This window comes from Anopheles coluzzii, chromosome 2 (assembly GCF_943734685.1).
Source record: "Anopheles coluzzii chromosome 2, AcolN3, whole genome shotgun sequence".
Lineage (NCBI taxonomy): Eukaryota > Metazoa > Arthropoda > Insecta > Diptera > Culicidae > Anopheles > Anopheles coluzzii.
Genome location: NC_064670.1, coordinates 121379591 through 121404184, shown reverse-complemented (window position 1 = coordinate 121404184; position 24594 = coordinate 121379591). Strand labels below are relative to the sequence as shown.

General features: G+C 44.8%; 2 protein-coding genes across 7 annotated transcripts; both read right to left on the bottom strand.

Moving 5' to 3' along the window:
• Nucleotides 1-5507: 5507 nt before the first annotated feature.
• Nucleotides 5508-24044, bottom strand: LOC120961471 (uncharacterized). Of its 6 annotated transcripts, none has more exons than XM_049605594.1 (4): nt 23935-24044; nt 15839-16319; nt 5874-6658; nt 5519-5805 (listed from the first exon to the last, which is right to left on the bottom strand). In XM_049605594.1, exons 1-4 carry the CDS (start codon nt 23977-23979, stop codon nt 5596-5598), a joined length of 1521 nt encoding a protein of 506 aa, XP_049461551.1. In that variant the 5' UTR covers nt 23980-24044; the 3' UTR covers nt 5519-5595. The 6 variants fall into 6 exon arrangements, with proteins under 6 accessions (XP_049461553.1, XP_049461552.1, XP_049461554.1 ...); XM_049605599.1 differs by lacking the exon at nt 23935-24044 and adding an exon at nt 20294-20361; XM_049605598.1 differs by lacking the exon at nt 23935-24044 and adding an exon at nt 16413-16487.
• On the bottom strand, nt 10954-11762 carry LOC125906523 (uncharacterized). The gene is made up of 2 exons (XM_049605600.1): nt 11321-11762; nt 10954-11253 (listed from the first exon to the last, which is right to left on the bottom strand). Exons 1-2 carry the CDS (start codon nt 11681-11683, stop codon nt 11044-11046), a joined length of 573 nt encoding a protein of 190 aa, XP_049461557.1. The 5' UTR covers nt 11684-11762; the 3' UTR covers nt 10954-11043.
• Nucleotides 24045-24594: the final 550 nt, after the last annotated feature.

Genomic DNA, 24594 nt, shown 5'->3' with positions numbered 1-24594 from the left:
TCCCGTGATGAGTAGTCTATATCTGTGTGTGTGTGTTTTTTTGTCCATGGGGTCGCTCTGGCGCTTACTCACTCCGAGGGATTAATGTAAGCCAGGATCATCGATCTTCGTTCGCTTGTGGAGTAGATGGTTCGGATCGGTTCAAAGTGCCTCATAAAATGAAGCCAGCTTCAGCTGGAACCCCTTTTTTTATTAAGGATGACGTGTGGGTGTGAGTGTGGGTGCTTATCAGTGGAATGGGTGAATGCCGCCAGTCCTAATTCCATGCGTCGATCGTCGCTTGAAAGAACAAACGATCGCGTCTATCTAAATTGAAACGCAACCAAAAAGCAAAGGCAAGAAAACGTTTCACCGAGACGCAGTAAGAAGTGATACCGAATACCTCCGCACACCTGGACACCGCTGCGCCTGCACATGGCGCTTGGGCTCGGAACCATGTTCGGCACCAGACACGGCTGTGCGCGTGTGAGCAACTTATTTATTGCGCCGAAAAGCGTTTCCTCTCCGCGAGTGCTACCTTTTCCGGAGCGCATCAGTCTTATTATACCAATTTATTCGCTTCTTAGCATCGACGCCCTTCCCGCTCCCTTCATCCGTTCAGCACACCGATCACGACCATGCAAGACGACCCGCTGAAGGAGCCGAAGCCACACGTATTTATGAAGTTGCGAAGATGCGTTTGCGCCGAGGCTTATGTATCGAGCCATTTACTTCGTTCTCGTTCTTTCCAGCCTTCCTTCGCGGCTTGCGTGTTGTCGGTCGAAAAATGCACTCTTCCCGTGTAGCGGGATGTGTGCGCTTCCATGTCTCGAAACCGACCGTGGGGTCTCGTTTCGTCTGCCTGCCCTTCTGAGAAATGGTCGACGGGCTGCAGTGCGCAGACGGCGGCGTCCGGAGTGGAAGATGCTGGCGCAAAACCCACAGCTAAAAGAGCCCTTTTTTGTCCCTGGATCGAGCCCACGTAAACCGACATCCTGCACCGTCCTGTCAGACCGCGTGTGCGTGCGTGTGCGTGCGTGTGTGTGAGACGAGTAAAGAATGCTCGCTCGATGCAACAGGTTGGTGTTGGGCGAAGATGAAGATGCGAACGGATTTTTATTGCCGGGGCAATCGGTTCCCCTTTCCAAAGCCGACCTCCGAGTACCCCGAAGCCGCACCGAAAAACGACAAAACGCCAATTGGATAAATATTGTGAACAAAAGGAAGGGCTGAGAAATATTTCTCCGAGCGTGATTTGCAAACACGGGCGATGTTGGCGATTTGTACGCGTGTGTGTATGTGTGGATTTATCAGTCAAAATACAATTCCGAAGGAGCGATGCGAGATGCATTGATGCTATGCATGGCAGGTTTAATTTGTATCGTGAGAATCAAAAAGTCAAAACATCGTTGTAATGATTGTTAAGATGAAAGTGAAGATTATTTAAAATTAGGATTCTAAAAGATAACAATCAATGACATAAAATTAAAGAAATGTAAGCGAAATTGATAAAAAAGAGGATAACAAATGTACTCAAAACACTTGTGAACCACTATCTAATAACATACAAACTAAAAATAATCGAAAAGTACACAAAAACATTAGACGAAAAGGTTAATGCATTATAAAAACCACAAAAACTGTGTGTCAACTATTGTGTTTACGCAATAATCATTAAAAAACATTGATAATAAGAAACAAATAGCGATGAAAATCAAATTCAAGAAGAACAGCGAGCAAAGAAAGGTAAAACAAAAAGGAAATAAGGAATGTTGACATTTATCAGTAAAGAACACCCATTTGATTGTGTTCAGTAAGAAAACAATGATCGTTAATGTTGATTTCATAGTTGCAAAGTGAAATTTAACAGACATTGAGCAAACAAATGTGTTATTTTATATTTACACAAATAACTGATCTTATGGTAGATGTTTCAGCTCTAACACGTCCTTAGTTTCTACCTCAAAAGAAAAAGTGTCTAGATCTAGTGTCAACCGTCATTACTTACACTAACCCACTTAAACTAATCTGATTACATAAATCGTCCAATAACAATCGAATCGAATTCCGGGATAAACTATATAAACTCCATTGCATAGCAAAACTAAACACACAAACACACACACACACCGATTAAACAAAACAAGTAAAGCATGTTAATCTTACCCCGTGCACCACCGTGCCAAGCAAATCTCGGGAAAGATGTTTTTATCCACTCCGAATATGCTCAAACTTTACTGCTGCTCTTTCGTATTCGCTCGACTGATTGAGGCCCACTAAACAAAGAGGGGTGGGGGGGGGGGAGGGCGAAAATGGAAAAGAGCTCAGACACCACCGGGGACCTCAATGATGAGGCTCGGCTTCGGAGTTCCGTCCCCATCCCCAACAGCAAACGGCCGTACATGACCGTGATGCGTTTTTCAGTGCCTATTTTCCGCCGTTCCACCGTCGCCTTTTTTTTGCAAAACTTCGTCTCTGTCCCGTCTTTTCCCAAACGGCGCAGTGTCTGCAATCGGGTCGGGTGGCGGGGGACGCATGGGCGTAAACGCGCGCGCGTATGCTAAAGATGAGCCCCCTGGAGCTGCTGGAGTCCGCCGGTGGTGCCGATATGATGGCTTTTCGGTCGTCTTCGTCGTCGTCGTTGTGCAGGGTTGAGCGGTGCCGTTTCGTACTTTCTTATTTTTAACGCATCCCCGTCCGCTGCTCCGCTTCCCCGTTGTCACTTGCAGGCAATCGTCTACTTTTGGGTTTTGTCTTTTCCGTTTGTTACTCGCCTGTTTCTGTATCTTTCCATTTCCATTTCGTCGCTTGGTTTTCTGTTTCGTTCCACTTGTTTTGCTTTGGCTCCGTGTGTGTGTGCTTTTTTTTTCATTTTCTCTCTTGTTTTTGTTACCTCCTCATCAACTCATCAAGCGGACCATTTTGATTCGTTTACTTTTCGGTTCGGGGGCCGCTTCGACTGACCGCTTCTGCATTCTGCGTACGGCGGATGTTTTTTTTTTGTTGTTGTTTTCACTATTTGGCTGTTGTTTTATGTTCCACTCGTACGCGGTTTTCTTCAACTGTTCGTCCATGTGTGTGTGTTTGTGTGTGTGTGTGTGTGCTTTTGTTTTATTCGCTCAGTGCCGCGCGCTGCACATGGGATACATATTTTATGCTTCACATTTTACTCGGGAAGCCCTCGGAAGCCACACGCGGGTAGGTTCACATGGTTCGGCATGGTTGGCATCTGCCGCTTGGTTTGGCTTTCCCTTCAGTACGAACGATCGAGGAAGGAGAAGAGGTCCGAGACGGATGCGATCGCGAACAGCACCAGAACGGAAAATGAGAAAGAGCTTTAGAAGTTCGCTTAGAAACCGGCCGTACAGCGGGCAGGGAGAGAACCCTATTGGGCAGGTGAACTGACTGATCAGCACACAAGGGGAGAGCAGTTTGCCGGCCCAAACCAGATATTGGGTGGAATACGGGGAGGGTATACACACAGCCTAAACTGTGCAAGCAGACAAACAAACCGGTAAGAATATATTAAAAGTATATAAATTCAAATTATGATTCCCACCGGGGTGCAGGCGAGGAACCTTTTCTCTTACTGGCAGTTATTATTGTTCTGCCAGCATATTAACTGCGCCGGCCGCTATCAGCCGGGCCAGATCTGTTTAGCCAGAGCGAACACGTTTGGCTACGTTGCAGGTCGATTGATCGCTATTATGACGGCTGGGTTGAGGCGAACAAACTGGTCAGCACTACTACTGAAAGAAGTTACTTCTAATTTCAAAAGAAAAAAACACTTTATCCTGCACAGTAGTTGCACTCACATACGATGCACCGTCCCATCGATCTCGTGAAACCCCCTTTCGTCACACAGCAGCGCCCTGTCCATCCGCATCTTCGCCACACAGCTACCTCTCAACGGCAACGGTGCAAGAAATCGAATAAATTTATTGCGCTACGCCGCGATCTTTCACCGGCCATTTATCATTTCGCCAGCCCCCTTGGATTGGAGGGAAAACAGGATGCGGCGGACGGCGGCGGCTCGCTCTCGCTTCGTTTGACCTTAAGCGACACAAAACCTTGCATCGTGTAGTGACTGGTGAGAGAAAGAAAGAGAGAGAGAGAGAGCAATCGGGTGCCAACTGCCCGAAATATGCGCCAATTCGACGTTCCCTCCGTTCTCTGAACCTCTTGCTTTCGTTCACCCCCGGAAAAGTCTCGATCGTGGCGTGGAAACCAACACAAAAACCAAGCCCTTGCGCGCTCGCGCGCCACTGCGAAAAACCGTGACCCGATCTTGATGGGCCGGGTGTGTGTGTGTGTTATTTGTATTTCCGTCTTGCAAGACAATCGGCAATGAGGAGCGGATTGAAGCGCCCATCCGTGCGCTCTCCTCTCGCTCCACCACCATATCGCGGTGGTTCATCATTTGTCTTTCTAACGCCACCGGAAAAGACCGTAGAAAGGCGTGATTAGGAAGGTGGCTGCAAAACTTTCGGCACGATTTATGCTTCAGCGGTCAGGTTGTTGTTGGAGCTGTTACGAAGGCGTTTTGGGGAAGGTGGTGAGAGAGAGAGAGTTTGCAACATTTGATTGTTTTCCGAGCTGTGGCGGCACACGATTGTGTTGTGTGTGATGAGTTCAGAGATTGCCAATGTTGTCTACATTCTCGGCAGGAAATTGTAGGTGACAAAAGGCGCACCGATGCGAATAAATTATTAATATTAAAGCACTGAAAATAGGTAGAAGAGAGCTCAAACGTTTTCTTCTGTTTCTTCTATGGCACAATAATTCTGATGTTGAGATCAAGGAGTATATGAGCTTGGCTGGCTATCAAGTAACTTGATTGATTTCCTATTGATTTCCTCAAAAGATCTAGGAGGAGCACACTCAGGGAGGACACTCAGTCCATTCGGGGCATGAACCCATATAGCAAAGCATGTTATTTTATCGTGCGAGTTAACAACTGTACCACCCCTGTGGACGAAAGACTGATGCTTAGATCTACTACAGATAAAAAAAACGGCTCAATACTCATCTACTGATTTTTCTTTTCTATCAGCAATATTTAAGAGATCCTGCGGCATATTACACCGCAATTGATAATGTCTAGTATCTACAGCTCACCATCAATGTTATCCCATAGAAGATCTCATAGACAGATCTCACCGGGAGATCGCTATGGAAACTGCTGCAATTGGTATTCAATCTATGCTGACAGGGTATGACGTAGACTCAGGTTCGATATAAAACATAATTCAAGCTAATGTATTTATACGGATACCAAACTCAATCTGGTTCTAGTACATATAAGCGCTATCTTCTACCTCGGTGCTCATCGTCTTAAAGAAGTGGTTTATTCCTACAGTACATCAGCCAACACTACTTGGCTCCTCACACGGGAGGATGTTGTTGATTCAATTGGTTTAGCAGTTATTCCCATTTAAAAATACCAGACATACGATGATCATGCTGTACTATCACGTCACCAAAATGAGTGATTTTTTTTAGTTTTCTAATCAAACCTTCTCGATTTGCATTTATTGAAATAATTTCTCTGGCAACCTTTTCTTTCTATGATATGCTGGCATCATTTAAAGTTTTTTTTCCTTCTCTGGACTTCACTTAATCCAAACCCTTTGGGCCGTCTCGGCTACAGATTGCCAGATTGTCGGAGATCTTCTGCGGCTCAAGGACAGTTCCTTGAATGTAAACCAGCTCGATGCATATAAGGATACGCTTCTCGCTAGCTTGGGCCTCAACTGCGGCGAGTTCATAGATGGCGGAAATCTTTTCGGCAGTTTGAGGAAACAGATTCGTATAGAAGTTGGCGAGCTAGAGGAGAGAAAAAAAAGACGATATGAAAGCTACTAACCTGTGTACGTCATGGTTCTGGTACTTACCTGTGCGACGCAGTTGTTCAGATCCCCATTTGAAAGTGTGTTACATACGTTGACCTGCTCTATCACATCCTCGTAATCGAATGCCAACAGGTCGACCATTAGCCCAAGTGTGGTCTTCAAGTATTCGAGACGCGCGTACTCGTTGTCCACACACTGCCAGGCCGAATCGAAAGCCTGGCCGAAAATTCCCTTACCCAGCTCCTTGTACTTCTGATAGCAGTAGCGACCGTACTCGTCATTACCCATCAGCGTGTCCACTAGCTGCTTGAAGAGTGGAAAGTCAAGCACTTTGAAACCAGCTTGCAGTGTTGCAATGCGCGAGGTCAATGATGTGCTAATCCTGGCAAATAGTAAGGCCGTCCCGCTCGTTCGTGGAGTCAGTACCATGGGGATGAGCAATGCACTCAGCCTGTTGGCTGCCGAGTTTAGCATGGAGAACGATGTGGCATTCCTAATATTCGGCAACGATGTAATCTCAGTGTAAGCTGCTTGAGCACTCATGTTCTCCTCGGCAAAATCGCCTGCCATTTGGTTAATAGTTTCGTTCGCAATTTTTTTGATATCATCTGCGTACTTTCCAGATTCCGTCGACACACCCGTGGACAGAAGTGTCTCTAGCTCCATCAAGTACTTGTCCGCCTCCGCGATGTTCTCGATCGTGGTGGTTAGAATGTACTGCACCAGCGGCAGATAGGCTCGCAGGTTGCTGGCCGCGCGCAGCAGATCGTACATGGTGCGCAGTGGCACGAACTGGCGCAGAATGTCTGCACTGACTGTCGCCGATCCTGCACTGTTAACTGCGGCCTGGATACCCGTCTGCACGGTGGCAGTCTTCGCTCTCAGATCGGTCAGTCCGGTAAGGATACGCTCGAACGCGTCCGTCAGCTCATCCGAGATGCCAGTGTAATTGAACACGCCCAGCTCGGCCGTAACGTTGCTGGCGTCGGTCGCGATGTAAGTTATCGTTGCATTGATGGTGGTGACGAAGGCATCGAACTGTCCAGAGACGTTGCCATCGTTAGCTGCCAGCAGCGTATCGTAGGCGGCAAGGATGGCCTGCGCCTTTGTATCGAACTGCGTGATGACTTTTTCAATCTGAGTCTTTGTGCCGACTAGCCCTGGATATGCGGAGTTTACTGTGGTCACGTTGAGTGCCTTGATGGCTGTTGCGGTGGTATTTGCATCGTTTTTCACCGCCGTAATGCGACTGCTTGCTGGAACGGTGCCGGTTAACGCAAACTCTGGTCTCGGCTCAGCAGAGAGTCCCTGTGAGTGGGAAGGTGTGTAACAAACGCATCATGGTAGAGGTGTTGAGGTACCGTTAAGTTGATCTTGGGTCCGGTGGCTACCAGTACTTACCTGCAGTAAGCAGACGAGCCCGAACGCTAGCAGTAGTCGAATCATTTCGTAGACGTCCTCCGCTAAGCAGGAGAAGACAAGAAACTAATAGCGCCTTCAGTAGCCACCGCTTTTATATACGTTGATTGTGGTATGTACCATCGGCACCGGCTGTTCCAGGAAAAGATGGCTAGACGTGTTTTGGCACAGCACGCAGCTGTTCAAATTGTACCGGTCTCGGCTTAGAACGCTGAAAACATCGAGCGCCATCATTTTCGATGGAGCAAATCTCTTTTATCAGCCCATTTCTTCGTTACTAGTTCTTGCAATAAATTACCTATCTTACGAGCATTCACGAATATATATATTTCGGGCTAGGTTTCTTTGCATGTTAATAATTAAATCCTTGCTTACACTCTCCTACAGCTGTGCTCTCCAATCTTTTTGGGATTGCGAACCACTTGGCTTTGAAACTACGTTTGCCGTGGCCCACATCCATAGAGGGCACTCAGTTTAGGATCAAAAATATGCTTTAATCTTATTTTCGATATGCCTGTTACATAAATTAAATCTTGATTGTGGAGAAAAAATGCACGATTTGTAAAATAATGAGCTTTTCTTTTTCAAACATAAATTCTTTCATGCAGACCACGTCTATTAACGCCACGGAACACAGGCTGGAGACCACTGTCCTACAGTACTTCTTTGTCCACTAAAGGTATCCACTCCTACAGTACTGCTTTACTCCAACTCGGAGGTAAAAGTATCAGTAACAGAACATTTTGTCATTCTATTACATTTATATTTAAAGAATACCCTGCTAACATCAATTTCTAATATTAGATTGTTCCGAATCTTCCTTAAATCTGATGAAATCATTGTGGTTGCATTAAAACGGAAGATTTGTTAAAGATTTTCTCAACTCTTTATGCGGTTAAAAGAGAAGGACCTAAGATAAGGATTTTTCAGATATAAATGTTATGTTGCCGGACTACCGGTAAGGCTTTTGTGTCGTCCGCTTGGCCATTAAGGCATGCATTCATATGACAAAATCATATGTTGAAAAAAACGCAAACATGGTCAAATATGGTTCTGCAGCAGCCCAAAACGTTCGAAACAGTTGAAGTGTCTACTAAGTTACTAAAGACGACCACGCATTTCGTCTCGAATAAATTATCATATTTTAAGAAGTGTGTAAAATCATACCATGAATATCGTTCTTTCCTGGTTGTTTATTTATCATTTAATTACTTTTTATTTATGAACACCATTGAAGATACTTAAATCTAAACATACGACAAACAAAGGTTAAGTAGCCCTCTAGAATCGACTAAATTTTAGTTAACTAGCCAAACAACGCCCCGCCAAGATCCTACAGCACCAGTGCCGCAACGAACCGTGTTATCTTCCTTCTCTTACGAAGCAAACTTCCATACCGACAGAATGGTTGCAATATCCAACCAGCGATTTCTCTCCGTACGATGCGAAGTGTCCTAACGAACTAATGTTTTTGATAGCCGTGAAAAGAATGGTCCATCCTTCTAGACACCAACTAGCAGAGTGTAGCGGTGGCGTTTTGTTGAATCAAGTGATTTAGCTGCTGTTCCAATGGTACACTATGGCGCATTTGCACAGTACGTCGGGCGTTTCCACTTCTTGCAAACGTTCGTCAAACAAATGACGTCCTCCTACCAAAGCCAGAATAGTAAATGACATCCAATGCACGATCTACCAGAGCAGTGTAGACGCGCCAAATCTCGGCGCAACGTTTAATGAGTGCGAACGTGCCACGTGCACGTAGGTGATCCGATGTTTCGTGATAGATTCTTCCGTTGGAGCATTGCGAGTATATGTTCACAATTCACACCTTGGATGTGCGGCTATTAAAGGCGCCTCAAGACGGAGAACGATCACTGTTTCAACACAGCACGCCGCACACGATCGCTATTGAAGTTCAGAACGCACGGAGGAATTATACACGGTAACGTCGTAAGTTTTATAGCTTCTTTTCAATCCAACAGATTCGGAAAATTTTCTTTCGCGTTTCGGTGCCACTTTTTCTAGCGATTTTTAATTACTGTCCGTTGTGGCTTGTTGTGTTGTGTGATAAAGTTTGAAGAGATTTTATTTCTAGAATTTTACTTATACATATAAACGATTTGCCTAAAGCTCAAAACTCAACGAAACAACAACAATCGAATTTCGTTAAACACGGTCAAATGTCAGGGCTTCCGTGACTATGTCTGAGTATCCTTCCGTCTCCCACTGCACCACTTGAAGCAAGTCAACAATCAATACAAAAATACGACAAACGAAAGTTAAATTAAGTGTATGTGCCTATCGCGTTGTTGCTGCAGATTCTTCTTATTCTATTTGGCGTAAGATCCTATGCGGACATGCCGGCCTATACAGGTTTTCGAGACTTGTTTAGTACCGCACTGCCGGATTGTCAAGTCAATCCTTGCTACGGGGCGAGTTGCCGGCTGTACTACGGGGCCGCCCTGTTGCTGCAGATATTATACTAAATTCAAAATATGCGGATGAGCTACGATAGCTTTGGCTGTTTTCAGCATTGTTGCTTAATGCTTAATGCGATTCCTTGTCGGCTTAGGAATGGATTTAGTGCTCGCCAGGCAGGTTCTTTACGTCACCGCGTTGCTTTTTTCGAGCTGCACGAGTTGAGGCCTGTTGAAAATGTATCCAGCTGCGGTGTACGATTTTGCAATTTTCATGCCCTCGGTAGCGATGACTACTGGGTGCGGGGTGGTGTGCTGCTGTCCGCTAAATGCGTGAACCTTCCTTAGTGTTACATGTGAAGTGGGTAGAGAAAACTAATCCAGACCGAAGCTCTGCAGGTGACAATACTCGACTGCTAACTAACTTACTTACTTACTTATGCGGCGCTGCAACCGCTTTGCGGTCTTGGCCTGCCTCGGGAGTAACCGAAACCCCTCACGGTCTCGCGCCTTCGTCTGCCAGTCCGTTATCCCGGCCTTAATGGCGGACGCCTCCACGCCATCTTGCCACCACAATTTGGGCCTACCACGCCTCCTTGTGGACGGCCTAAAAAGACTTTACGGGCTGGGTCGACTGCTAACATACCGCGATAAACCAGATCTGCTGGATAAGATGTGCAGGATTCCTGCCTCCACAGTCACTGTTTAATGCTTAACCTATGAGATGATCGTTTTCTCATCAGACAAGGCTAGGATGCACCATTCAAGGAGGGAGCGTATTGGATGCACAATCACGTTTACATCGTGTTGTTCGGAAGTTTGACTCAGTGCTACATCGTCACTTATTTGTGTGCGAGTTGTGTGAAAGTTTGTATCATGTGAGCATTTCGTTGGCCTGCTCAGAGTGGAACTTGCACCGCAAATGTGCTGATGTAATGCAGTGTGTAAGTGAGCGTGTAACGGTCGGGTTCACGTGAGGAACTCTTTTCATGCAAAATATCGCTACGGCTCTGTTCACTTTAGTTTAACCAACAGCTAGTTTGGGATGGTGGGCAGCTGTATCCCTTCTAAAGGGCTAATGCAAGGGAATTGCGGTGAATTTGCATTTACATAAATTTTTCGTTTTACCTTCAACAGGGCCTGAACGCGTATTAAACGTGGCTCAAAATCTTCACGTAACGCAACATTATATGCAACCTACTCTTCGTTTGATGATGATACTAAACAACCTCGAAGCAGGTTAGGCTGTACTATAGACAAAAAAACTACAATCACACATTGAGGTGTACATTTTTTCCTAGCTGAAGCATGAAGCAGTGCTCAGCTAGCGTCGTTGTGTTTATTTATACTTGTTATTTGTTATCTCCACGTTTTACCTAATCCGAACCCTTTGGGCCGTCTCGGCTACAGATTGCCAGCTTGTCGGAGATTTTCTGCGACTCAATGACAGTTCCTTGTATGTAAACCAGCTCGATGCATATAAGGATACGGTTCTCACTAGCTTCGGCCTCATTTGTGGCGAGTTGATAGATGGCGGAAATCTTATTGGCAGTTTGGGGAAACAGATTCGTATAGAAGTTGGCGAGCTAGAGAAGAGAAAAAACGACGATTAGAAAGCAGCTAACCTGTGTACTCCATGCTCCCAGTACTTACCGCTGCCAAGCAGTTATTAAAATTATCTCCACTTTCAAGTTGATTACAATTGTTTAAGTGTGTTGACACATCATCATAATCGATAGTCAACAGGTTGGCCATTAGCTCGAGGGTGGTCTTCAAGTATTCGAGACGCTCGTACTCGTTGTCCACACACTGCCAGGCCGAATCGAAAGCCTGGCCGAAAATTCCCTTACCCAGCTCCTTGTACTTCTGATAGCAGTAGCGACCGTACTCGTCATTACCCATCAGCGTGTCCACTAGCTGCTTGAAGAGTGGAAAGTCAAGCACATTGAAACCAGCTTGCAGTGCAGCAATGCGCGAGGTCAATGATGTGCTAATCCTGGCAAATGCAGCAACCATCGTGTTTGTTGGTTGAAACAGCGTGTCATTATTGTATGATGAACCCAGGATGATTGCTGCTCTTACAAGATCGTCATATCTTGGAGCATTAGGAAAACCAGGTCCATATACAATGGCAATGACAATAAAAGAAACATCGGAGAACTTATCATCAAAATCGTTTACAACTTGTTTACGAGTTTCATTCGCAATTGTTTGGATATCGTCTGCGTAATAAGCAGATTCTAGCGACACACCCGCCGACAGAAGGGTATTCAGTTCCATCAAGTACTTGTCCGCCTCCGCGATGTTCTCGATCGTGGTGGTCAGAATGTACTGCACCAGCGGCAGGTAGGCACGCAGGTTGCTGGCCGCGCGCAGCAGATCGTACATGGTGCGTAGTGGCACGAACTGGCGCATAATGTCCGCACTGACTGTCGCCGATCCTGCACTGTTAACTGCGGCCTGGATACCCGTCTGCACGGTGGCGGTCTTCGCTCTCAGATCGGTCAACCCGGTAAGGATGCGCTCGAACGCGTCCGTCAGCTCATCTGAGATGCCAGTGTAGTTGAACACGCCCAGCTCGGCCGTAACGTTGCTGGCATTGGTCTGGAGATAATCTATTGTTGCATTGATGGTGGTGACGAAGGCGTCGAACTGTCCAGAGACGTTGCCATCGTTAGTAGCCAGCAACGTATCGTAGGCGGCAAGGATGGCCTGAGCCTTTGTATCGAACTCGGTGATGACTTTTTCAATCTGAGTCTTTGTGCCAATGAGCCCTGGATATCCGGAGTTAACTGTGGTCACGTTAAGCGCCTTGATGGCGGTCGCAGTGACATTAGCTTCGGTTTTCACCGCCGTAATGCGGCTACTTGCTGGAACGGTGCCGGTCAACGCAAACTCTGGTCTCGGCTCAGCAGAGAGTCCCTGTGTGTGGGAAAGCGTGTAAAAAACGCAACATGGTACAGACGTTGAGGTGCCGTTGAGTTGATCCCATTTCAGGTGACAACCAGTACTTACCTGCAGTAAGCAGACGAGCCCGAACGCTAGCAGTAGTCGATTCATTTCGTAGACGTCCTCCGCTAAGCAGGGGAAGACAAGACACTGATTACGTGAAAGGTAGCCGCCGCTTTTATATACGTTGATTGTGTTATGTTACATCGGTTCCGACAATTCCATCACACGACGGAGGAACATATTTTGGCACACCACACAGCTGTTTAAACTTCCATCGTGCGTCATAACTTTCCGTAGAGTAAAACAGCTTACTTCTTCCCTATCTATGTCAATCGTTCCTCAGGTGCCATAAATGACCTATTTTTTAAACATTCTAGAAATTCATGTACTTTGCAATAGTCTTCTTAACATGTTCTACAAAAAACACACATATTAAACCATTCCTATAGTAAGAGGTACCTGAGATTAGGAGCAAAAATTATCAATAACATATCAACTTGGGCAAAATAGCTTTGCCGTCGTTGTCAAAGTTTCCCAACTGCACTCGGTTTTGTATAAATCAGATAAAATCATGCGTACCTGCGTTCCAAATAGAATATTTTAAAAGTACTGCTCGATCCTTATTCGACAGTCCGAAATTATGAAAGAAATGGACTAAGAAATATTGGATGGAAGTGCAGGGTTTTCCGATAGGCTGTCAAGTTATATGTCCTTGGGATGCAATAGTGTGCCCGAAAAAGTGTGCCGCAGTCTTGCGATACAAATCCGCAGATCCCGGTATCGTCAACGTTTTCAAGTATCGTCCACAATCTTGCGGTTGACTCCCGCAGATTCGCCAAAGTGTCCCCTGGTCTTGAGTTCTTTCGGAAAACCCTGTAATGCACGTTAAACACAATCAAATGACAGTGATTTCGTGCCTGGGTCTGAACAGCTTCTATACCTCATTGTAGCTGTCCCACCATGTAGTGCCCCACCATCTTTATATAAGGCTACTATTGTGATCAGTGCAAAGCTAAAGAGAGTTGACTGCAATACAGGGTTTTTCAAGGGCTCTCATAGCTGTCTCACAGGTCATAGCTAGGGACACTTTATACATTGTTTGATACTGACATAGAACTTTGTATGATGTTAATTTAACTCTGTGGTCTGCTTTTTGTGACAGGCTCGACGGAACATCCAATTGGATGTGTCCATACAAGTTGCTAGAGATTCCAATTTATATCACATAAAGTGTCAGGTAACTAAGAAAATCCCTAAAAACTGACAGAACTGTGGACTGACAGAAGAGCTGTTGACAATCCTGTATCTGATCGAAATCCAAAAGAAACGGAATTTGGCAATTTTCACAAAGACTACACAGAGGACGAAAGACTGGATTATCCCGAAGGTCCACTGTCCAATTTTATGTTTCAGATCTGTACCCCTTTGCAACAAATGTCATCGATAACTACTAAGCAGGATTTACTGGAGGTAAAGCCAACAAACATTACAACTTATTTCAGACCCTATTTTCGATCTTATTTCATACCATCTAATGTGTTGGAACGATTTACGTGCAGTAAAGTTGCAGTAGTCAGATCTCATAGGTCATTCAAGTTTATCTCTTGAACATTGCGTTATAATGCAAGCATGCTTTCATTCACGATATATCCTCGAAAAGCCAAATGAGAAGGTATGTAAGGAAAAAATAAAACACGCATCAGGTGATGGCATTTATTTCTTGTTTTGTTGAAGAGTGTTGATAACTGTAAATGATCATATCTTCAAATAAGGGAGTAAGTAACGAAAATTAGAGACGTATTAACGAAGAATTACTACCTCGCGTAAGGTGTAAACTACCTCGAATCAGGATGGGCTGTATTGCGCATAGTCGCAGTTCTGCGGCTGTGCAACGAAGCTGCCGGTAGTTCTAAGACAACGACACCAAATAAATAAAATTATCATAATGAGCTGCACGACGAGCGAGCAAGCGAAGAAGGAAAGACAACAAAACTACCATTGCATGTTGAGGTTTTGTTTTTTTTCCTAACTGACATATAGTCACGACGAAGGTAGGGTCGTTACGTTTATTTATACTATTTCTCTGGCATCATTTTCTTTCCATAGTACGCTGCTAGCATTTATTTTTTTTTTCTTTTTTTCTCTGGACTTCACTTAATCCGAACCCTTAGGACCGTCTCGGCTACATATTCCCAAATTGTCAGAGATCTTCTGCGGCTCAAGGACAGTTCCTTGTATGTAAACTAGCTCGATACATATAAGGATACGATTTTCGCTAGCTTCGGCCTCATCGGTAGCGAGTTGATAGATGGTGGAAATCTTATTGGCAGTTTGCGGAAACAGTTGCGAGTAGAATGTCGCCAGCTAGAGGGAACAACATCACATTGATATAAAACTACAAAACTGTATACACCATGTTTTTGGTACTTACCGCAGAGACGCAGTTGTTCAGATTGTCCTCATTAGCAAGTATATTGCATACGTATACCTCCGTTATCACATCCTCGTAATCGTAAGCAAGTAATTCAATCATAAGTCCCAGAGTGGTCTTCAAGTATTCGAGACGCGCGTACTCGTTGTCCACACACTGCCAGGCCGAATCGAAAGCCTGGCCGAAAATTCCCTTACCCAACTCCTTGTACTTCTGATAGCAGTAGCGACCGTACTCGTCATTACCCATCAGCGTCTCCACTAGCTGCTTGAAGAGTGGAAAGTCAAGCACATTGAAACCAGCTTGCAGTGTAGCAATGCGCGAGGTCAATGATGTGCTAATGTTGGTAAATGCAGCAACCATTGCGTTCGTTTGTTGCATCAGCGTGGCGTTGGTGAACAGAATTCTCAGATTGATTACTGCAACAATCAGATCTGGATACTTTTGGGCAGTCCCAATATTCAACGAAAACAAAACCTCATTGAATGCTGTTTCAGTATTTATGTTCTCATCGGCAAAACCATTTACCAGCCGGGTAATAGTTTCGTTCGCAATCCTTTGAATATCTTCTGCGTACTTGCCAGTTTCCGTCGACACACCCGTCGACAGAAGGGTCTCCAGCTCCATCAAGTACTTGTCCGCCTCCGCGATGTTCTCGATCGTGGTGGTCAGAATGTACTGCACCAGCGGCAGATAGGCACGCAGGTTGCTGGCCGCGCGCAGCAGATCGTACATGGTGCGCAGTGGCACGAACTGGCGCAGAATGTCCGCACTGACTGTCGCCGAACCCGCACTGTTAACTGCGGCCTGGATACCCGTCTGCACGGTGGCGGTCTTTGCTCTCAGATCGATCAAACCGGTAAGGATGCGCTCGAACGCGTCCGTCAGCTCATCCGAGATGCCAGTGTAGTTGAACACGCCCAGCTCGGCCGTAACGTTGCTGGCGTCGGTCGCGATATAAGTTATCGTTGCATTGATGGTGGTGACGAAGGCGTCAAACTGTCCAGAGACGTTGCCATCGTTAGCAGCCAGCAGCGTATCATAGGCGGCAAGGATGGCCTGAGCCTTTGTATCGAACTCGGTGATGACTTTTTCAATCTGAGTCTTTGTGCCGACTAGCCCTGGATATGCGGAGTTAACTGTGGTCACGTTAAGCGCCTTGATGGCGGTCGCAGTGACATTAGCTTCGGTTTTCACCGCCGTAATGCGGCTACTTGCTGGAACGGTGCCGGTCAACGCAAACTCTGGTCTCGGCTCAGCAGAGAGTCCCTGTGTGTGGGAAAGCGTGTAAAAAACGCAACATGGTACAGACGTTGAGGTGCCGTTGAGTTGATCCCATTTCAGGTGACAACCAGTACTTACCTGCAGTAAGCAGACGAGCCCGAACGCTAGCAGTAGTCGATTCATTTCGTAGACGTCCTCTGCTAAGCAGGAGAAGACAAGAAACTGATTGCGTCCATGGTAGCCATCGCTTTTATATACGTTGATTGTGTTATGTTCTATCGGTTACGACCTTTCCACCACACGACGGAGGGACGTGTTTTGGCACAGGACGCAGCTGTTTAAACTTCCATTGAGCGAAATCTATTTTGGTACTGCTAAACTTATCGGACCATCCCTATTTACGTTACTCGCTTCTCAGGTGCAATAAGTGGCCCATGTATAGATTATTTAAGAATACATGTGTTTCGGGGCTGTTTTCTAAACATGTTCGAAATGCAACCCACGTCTTTCACCACTCCTAAGGACCCTTTTTGCTCTTTTTCTTAAGGAGATTCTGAAGGAAAAGTTAAATATAGCAGTAACAGATCGATTGTTAAACTAATAACGCTCACAATAACACTACCGACAGTGTCAAAGATAGGATCAATTCACAATTATCCCTATGGAGCCGAAATAATAAAAGTGAAGGATAGATGGAGCGACTAAAGTTTACCACGCAACAGTTGCTCTATAGGTCATGGCTATGACACCTGAAGACTGGTAAGATATAATACATTGGCGCCGTCCAATAGTATTAAGAATAACAAACATAAGTTAAGTTGAGGATTCAAAATCATTTATTGAAGGACAGTAAATAGTTTTAGATGGCTCTGTGGCAGCCCAAAATGACGAAACAGTCTATGAGTCTAATGGGTTAAATGAAAAGATATTCACACAAAAACTAAAATTCAAGTACAAATTTGACAAAAGTCCTAATTGTGACAAATGAAGGCATTCAACACATGTTAAAAGAATGTCATGAGGGAAAGAGAAAATGGGAACTTTTCTGTGCAATAGCAGAAGAGCTTAAAATCGAAGTGCTGCCAATAAAAAAACTATAAACCAGAACATAGAATGAATTACAACGAAGGGGAATATTTGATGAAATTGTGCAACAATTACGTGGTGTCAGGAAAAGTGAAATTCACTCGCAGGCATGAAAAACGAGGAATAAAGCAGATAATACGTTTAGGTTAAAAGGATTAAGTAGGTTACATATAAGTAAATGTTATGATAAAACCGGAACTATTTGCTTTTATTTTTTTAAATCAAGTCAACCACAAATTTTTCCTGGAATAAACAATCATGTTTTGGGAAGTATGTAGAACGGCACAATGATTATTGTTCTTTCCTTATTGTTTATTCGTGATTCAGTTACTATTTTATTTGTGTACACTATTCTAAATACTTCAAACTAAACTAAACTAAACTAAGCTAAAAGTAACTAAACTAAACTAAACTAAACTAAACTAAACTAAACTAAACTAAACTAAACTAAACTAAACTAAACCGTCTATTTCATACTTAACATGACAATAAATGTCATCTCCTCAGATGTTACAGCACCATCGTCCTAAACGATTCGTGTTCTTGCTGACTGTAATGTTCAAGTTGCGCGACCTACCGATCATACTTCAATAACAACAGAATTTTTACGATTTCCGTCCATTGCATTTCTCTCCGTGCGACGCAAACCCTCCTAAAGAATGCATGCTTTTGACAGACACAAAAATAAGGGTTTACACCAACCAGTAGAATATAGCGCCACATACATACAGTAGATTTTGTTGAATCAAGTGGTTTAGCTAACTGTTCCATTTTCAAACTTAAGCATGTGTGTACAGTATGCCTGGTATTTCTATTGCTTGTAAATATTTGTACGAATACTATTTTTAGCACAAGCAGAATAATAAATGATATCCAATACACGATCCACCAGAACTGCGGTCTATCGCACTTTGGAAATAACGGCGATGAGAAGAAGCTCTTCTACAGACAGCTGAAGACGGAGTACGATCGCTCTCTCGACACAGCACCACGGTAAGGATCGTCATTGAAGTTCAGAACGCACGGGGAAGTTGTTCATAGTAACGTCGTAAGGTAAATTGCTTCTCTCTTCTTGGAGCTTCTGAGTAAACATATGACGGATAAGATTACTAGTGTGATCAGTGCATAGCTACAAAGCAATTAGAAGTGATAAACTGATAGAAACGATCTTGAAGATCATCCATGTGATCGAGATCCAGAAAATCAACCGGAGTTAGATTATGCTGTAGATGTAGCTGTTCACGCAGGTTACTCAGGAGGACATGCGACTGGAGTATCATGAAGGTCCTCTCTCATCTTTTGTGCTACATATTGGCACCTCTTGCAACAAATATCGTCGATAACTACTAATCAGCATTTGGATTGGGTACAATTCTGCTATGCGAGATGCAATATATCTTCAAAAAGTAAGCTGTGAAGGTATGTAATGAATAAAAAAACCACACACCAACACCCGCAAAAGGCTCTGTTTATGCAGTGATGTAGCAGTTGATGGCATTAATTTCAAGTATTGGCGAAGAGTGTCGATAGATTGGTTATCATGATCATGCCTTCACATACGGTAAGCAAACGCATTGACCAAGAATTATTCCAAGCCTACGAAGGACTTCACCACAGATGCCCTGGGATAAGTCCACGGATGGCTCATAAGAGACGCTCAGAACGCTGTTGACCTTGGTATTCGTCGAGCACCACATTTGCTAAGGTGTGTTCAGACCTAGCGCGTGACTATGAGCCGTAAATAGCTTCGAAGCAGGTTAGGCTGTAATGCGCATTGTCGATGGTTACAGTCTGACATTATGAAACTGAGCTGCCGGTAGTTCTATGACCATGAAGACATATTTAAAAAATATACCGCACAGCGAGCCAGATGAGAAGGAAAGACAGCAAAACTAGCATTGCACGTTGAGGTTTAGATTTTTTTCCTATCAACGATAAAGCCTTGCGCAGCTAGGGTCGTTGCGTTTATTGAAACTATTTCTCTGGCAACCTTTCCTTACCGAGGCGTACTGGTAGATTACATTATTTTCCTGGATTTTGTGGCATTAGCAGTGATGGCCTCGGCAGCAAAATCCCCTGCAAGCTGCGCTTCAATTTCGCTGGTAACCTTCTCGATATCGACATCGTATTTGCCCGCTTCTGACGAAACGTCCAACGACAGAAGTGTCTTCGGATCCATCAAGTAACTGTCCGCCTCCGCGATGTTCTCGATCGTGGTGGTCAGAATGTACTGCACCAGCGGCAGATAGGCACGCAGGTTGCTGGCCGCGCGCAGCAGATCGTACATGGTTCGCAGTGGCACGTACTGGCGCAGAATGTCCGCACTGACTGTTGCCGATCCTGCAATGTTAACTGCGGCCTGGATACCCGTCTGCACGGTGGCGGTCTTTGCTCTCAGATCGATCAAACCGGTAAGGATGCGCTCGAACGCGTCCGTCAGCTCATCCGAGATGCCAGTGTAGTTGAACACGCCCAGCTCGGCCGTAACGTTGCTGGCGTCGGTCGCGATATAAGTTATCGTTGCATTGATGGTGGTGACGAAGACGTCGAACTGTCCAGAGACGTTGCCATCGTTAGCAGCCAGCAGCGTATCGTAGGCGGCAAGGATGGCCTGAGCCTTTGTATCGAACTCGGTGATGACTTTTTCAATCTGAGTCTTTGTGCCGACTAGCCCTGGATATCCGGAGTTAACTGTGGTCACGTTGAGCGCATTAATGGCTGTTGCGGTGGTATTTGCATCGTTTTTCACCGCCGTAATGCGGACGCTTGCTGGAACAGTGCCGGTTAACGCAAACTCTGGTCTCGGCTCAGCAGAGAGTCCCTGTGTGTGGAAAGGCGTGTAATAAACACATCATGGTATGGGTTGAATCTTTTCAAAGGAGGGTTGATGTGCCTTTGAGATGATTCCATTCCCGGTGGCAACCAGTACTTACCTGCAGTAAGCAGACGAGCCCGAACGCTAGCAGTAGTCGATTCATTTCGTAGACGTCCTCCGCTAAGCAGGAAAAGATAAGAAGCTAATTGCATCTTGGGTACACACCGCTTATATATAAGTTGATTATGTTATGTTACATCGGTTCCGACCATTCCATCATACAACGGAGGAACATATTTTGGCACAGCACACAGCTGTTTAAACTTCCATCGTGCGTCATAACTTTGCATAGAGTAAAACATCTTATTTTATCCCTATCTATCAGGCCTATTGTTTTACTCGAATGACATTCGAATCCTTTGGAAGCACTGGAGTCGAGCGGGAGAAAAATTGGTATCGTTTTCGCCATTCGAATCGATGAAGGTTTCATCGACATTTTTGTTCCAGCATCTGTGTGTTTGACAGTTGGTCGAAGCAACTGGCGGTCGGAGTGAGTGTAAACAAACGGATTTAGCACTTCTTTAAAACCATTTTTCCAAAATTTTGTTAGAAATAGGGTAAATATGAGTGATAAGAGTGTTAATAAACTTATGTTTCACTTCATTACACACGTAGACAGTGCCTTTAATTATTTGTGAGGTTAAATTTACGCGATTCCGACAACTTGAGCTGTCGGCAGAAAATCTCTCGAATGCACCTTCCTGTTCGAGTAATACGGTACCAATTTTTACTTCGTCGACTCGAATCTGCCGGTGCGCTACTCGAAGCGGAACGTCGCTAGAATAACGATACGAAAATGAACATAATGAACGTGCGAGTGAATCTTCTCGAATGCCGAACGCAATATAATAGGCCTGTATGTCACTCGTTCCTTAGGTGCCATAAATGACCTATTTTTAAAACAGTCAAGAAATTCATGTACCTTGCAATAGTTTTCTTAACATGTTCTATATAAAACACACATTAAACCACTTCTAGAGTAAGAGTAACCTAAGATTTTGGAGAAAAAGTATCAGTAACATATCAGCTTGGGCAAAATAGCTCTGCCGTCATTGTCAAAGCTTCCCAGCTGCACTGGTTCAACTGTGTTCCAAATAGAAGATTTTAAAAATATTGCTCGTTCCCTACACGTAGGTCCAAAATTATAAAAGAAATGGACTAAGAAATAATGGACAGAAAGAATGGACGTTAAATACGATTAAATGGCAGTGCTTCCTTGCATAGGCCTGAACAGCTTCTATCTCCTTGTAGCGTATGAGCATCCATCTTTATATGAGGCTGCAATTGTGATCAGTGCAAAATTAAAGAAAGTTGGCTACGGTACAGGGGTTTTCAAGGGCTCTCATAGCCGTGGGACACTATTTTACTGTTTTTTTTAATGGAACTAGAACTTTGTACGGTGTTAAGTGGATTTGGCCCTTTTTTTGGACAGGCTCTTCGGAAATTGCAGTTGCAAATGTGTACCTCTGTTCAACAAATGTCGTCGATAACTACCAAGCAGGATGTATTGGAGGTAAAGCCAACAAACGATCTAAGTTAATAGCCTTATGGCAGACCATCCAATTTGTTGGAATAATTTACGTGCAGTAAAATTGTATTGTATATCTCACATGGGTTAGGGCCATTCAATTATATCACTTCAACATTGCTTTACAATGCAGTTTAATTGAAGAGTGTTGATAACTGGAAATTATTGTGTCTTCTGATAAGGGAGATAGTAACGAAAATCAGAGACGTATTAACCAAGAATAATACTACTAAACACGTAAAAAACGCATATACGTAAACTTGGAATACGCGTGGCTACAAGGCGGTTAGGCTGCATTGCGCATAATCCAAGTTCTGCGACTATGAAACTAAGCGGTCGGTAGAAACTGAGCTGAACGAGAATGAGACCAACAAAACTATCATTGCATGTTGAGGTTTACATTTTTTTCTTAACTGAAATAAAACCGTGCTCAGCTAGCATCGTTACGTTTATTTACACTATTTCTCTGGCATCCTTTTCTTTCCATAGTATGCTAGCTTTTATTTTTTTTCTTTTTCTCTCTAGACTTAACTTAATCCGAACCTTTAGGGCCGTCTCGGCTACAGATTGCCAGATTGTCGGAGATCTTCTGCGGCTCAAGGACAGTTCCTTGTATGTAAACCAGCTCGATACATATAAGGATACGGTTCTCGCTGGCTGCGGCCTCATCTGTGGCGAGTTGATACATGGTGGAAATCTTTCTGGCAGTTTCGTTGAACAGTTCCGTGTAGAAATTCGATAGCTAGAGGGAACAAAATCACATTGATATAAAACTGCAACATTGTATACACCATGTTCCTGGTACTTACCGCAGAGACGCAGTTGTTAAGATTATCCGCACTGGTAAGATTATCACATACTTTTACTTGCTCTATCACATCCTCGTAATCGTAAGCAAGTAATTCAATCATAAGTCCCAGAGTGGTCTTCAAGTATTCGAGACGCGCGTACTCGTTGTCCACACACTGCCAGGCCGAATCGAAAGCCTGGCCGAAAATTCCCTTACCCAACTCCTTGTACTTCTGATAGCAGTAGCGACCGTACTCGTCATTACCCATCAGCGTCTCCACTAGCTGCTTGAAGAGTGGAAAGTCAAGCACATTGAAACCAGCTTGCAGTGTAGCAATGCGCGAGGTCAATGATGTGCTAATGTTGGTAAATGCAGCAACCATTGCGTTCGTTTGTTGCATCAGCGTGGCGTTGGTGAATAATGCACTCAGGTTGGTTGCTGCAGCTATTAGATCCGAATGTCTTGGGGCACTCCCAATATTCGGCGATAACACAATCTCATTAGAAGCTGTTTCAGTATTTATGTTCTCACCAGCAAAACCGTCTACCACTTGGAAGATTGTTTCGTTCGCAATCTTTTGAATATCTTCTGCGTACTTGCCAGTTTCCGTCGACACACCCGTCGACAGAAGGGTCTCCAGCTCCATCAAGTAACTGTCCGCCTCCGCGATGTTCTCGATCGTGGTGGTCAGAATGTACTGCACCAGCGGCAGATAGGCACGCAGGTTGCTGGCCGCGCGCAGCAGATCGTACATGGTGCGCAGTGGCACGTACTGGCGCAGAATGTCCGCACTGACTGTCGCCGAACCCGCACTGTTAACTGCGGCCTGGATACCCGTCTGCACGGTGGCGGTCTTTGCTCTCAGATCGATCAAACCGGTAAGGATACGCTCGAACGCGTCCGTCAGCTCATCCGAGATGCCAGTGTAGTTGAACACACCCAGCTCGGCCGTAACGTTGCTGGCGTCGGTCACGATATATGTTATCGTTGCATTGATGGTGGTGACGAAGGCGTCGAACTGTCCAGAGACGTTGCCATCGTTAGCAGCCAGCAGCGTATCGTAGGCGGCAAGGATGGCCTGAGCCTTTGTATCGAACTGGGTGATGACTTTCTCAATCTGAGTCTTTGTGCCGATAAGCCCTGGATATCCGGAGTTAACTGTGGTCACGTTGAGCGCATTAATGGCTGTTGCGGTGGTATTTGCATCGTTTTTCACCGCCGTTATACGGTTGCTTGCTGGAACGGTGCCGGTCAACGCAAACTCTGGTCTCGGCTCAGCAGAGAGTCCCTGTGTGTGGAAAGGCGTGTATCAAACGCATCATGGTAGAGGTGTTGAGGTGCCGTTGAGTTGATCCCCTTTACAGTGGCAACCAGTACTTACCTGCAGTAAGCAGACGAGCCCGAACGCTAGCAGTAGTCGATTCATTTCGTAGACGTCCTCCGCTAAACAGGAGAAGACAAGAAACTGATTGCGTCGTGGATAGCCACCGCTTTTATATAGGTTGAATGTGTTTTGTACCATTGCTACCAACCCTTCGGGCAAACGATCGAGGAAAATATTTTTTGGCACAGCATGCAGCTGTTTAAACTTCCATCGAGCGCCATTACTTTCTGTACAGTAAAACTTCTTATTTCATCCCTATCTTCGTTACTCGTTCCTCAGGTGCAATGAGTGGCCCATTTATAGAACATATAGGAATAATTGTGTTTCGAGGCTCTTTTCTAAACATGTTTGAAATATACCACTCCTCAAGTACTCTTTTGCTCAGATTCTGCAGGAAAAGTTAAAACTACCAGTAACAGATCAATTGTTTAACCATTAAAGCTCACATTAGCACTGCCGACACTGTTAAGGATGGGACTACATCGGATCTTATAGAAATCAGAGGAAATCCTGTTCTATTGCGTTTGAAACGAAAGATTTGAGGAAAATTTATCGATCCCTTTTGACCCGAAATAGTAAAAGTTAAGAATTGATGGAGCGGCTAAAGTTTATCACGCAACAGGTGGGCCAAATGTCATTCCTTTGCCACTAAACGAC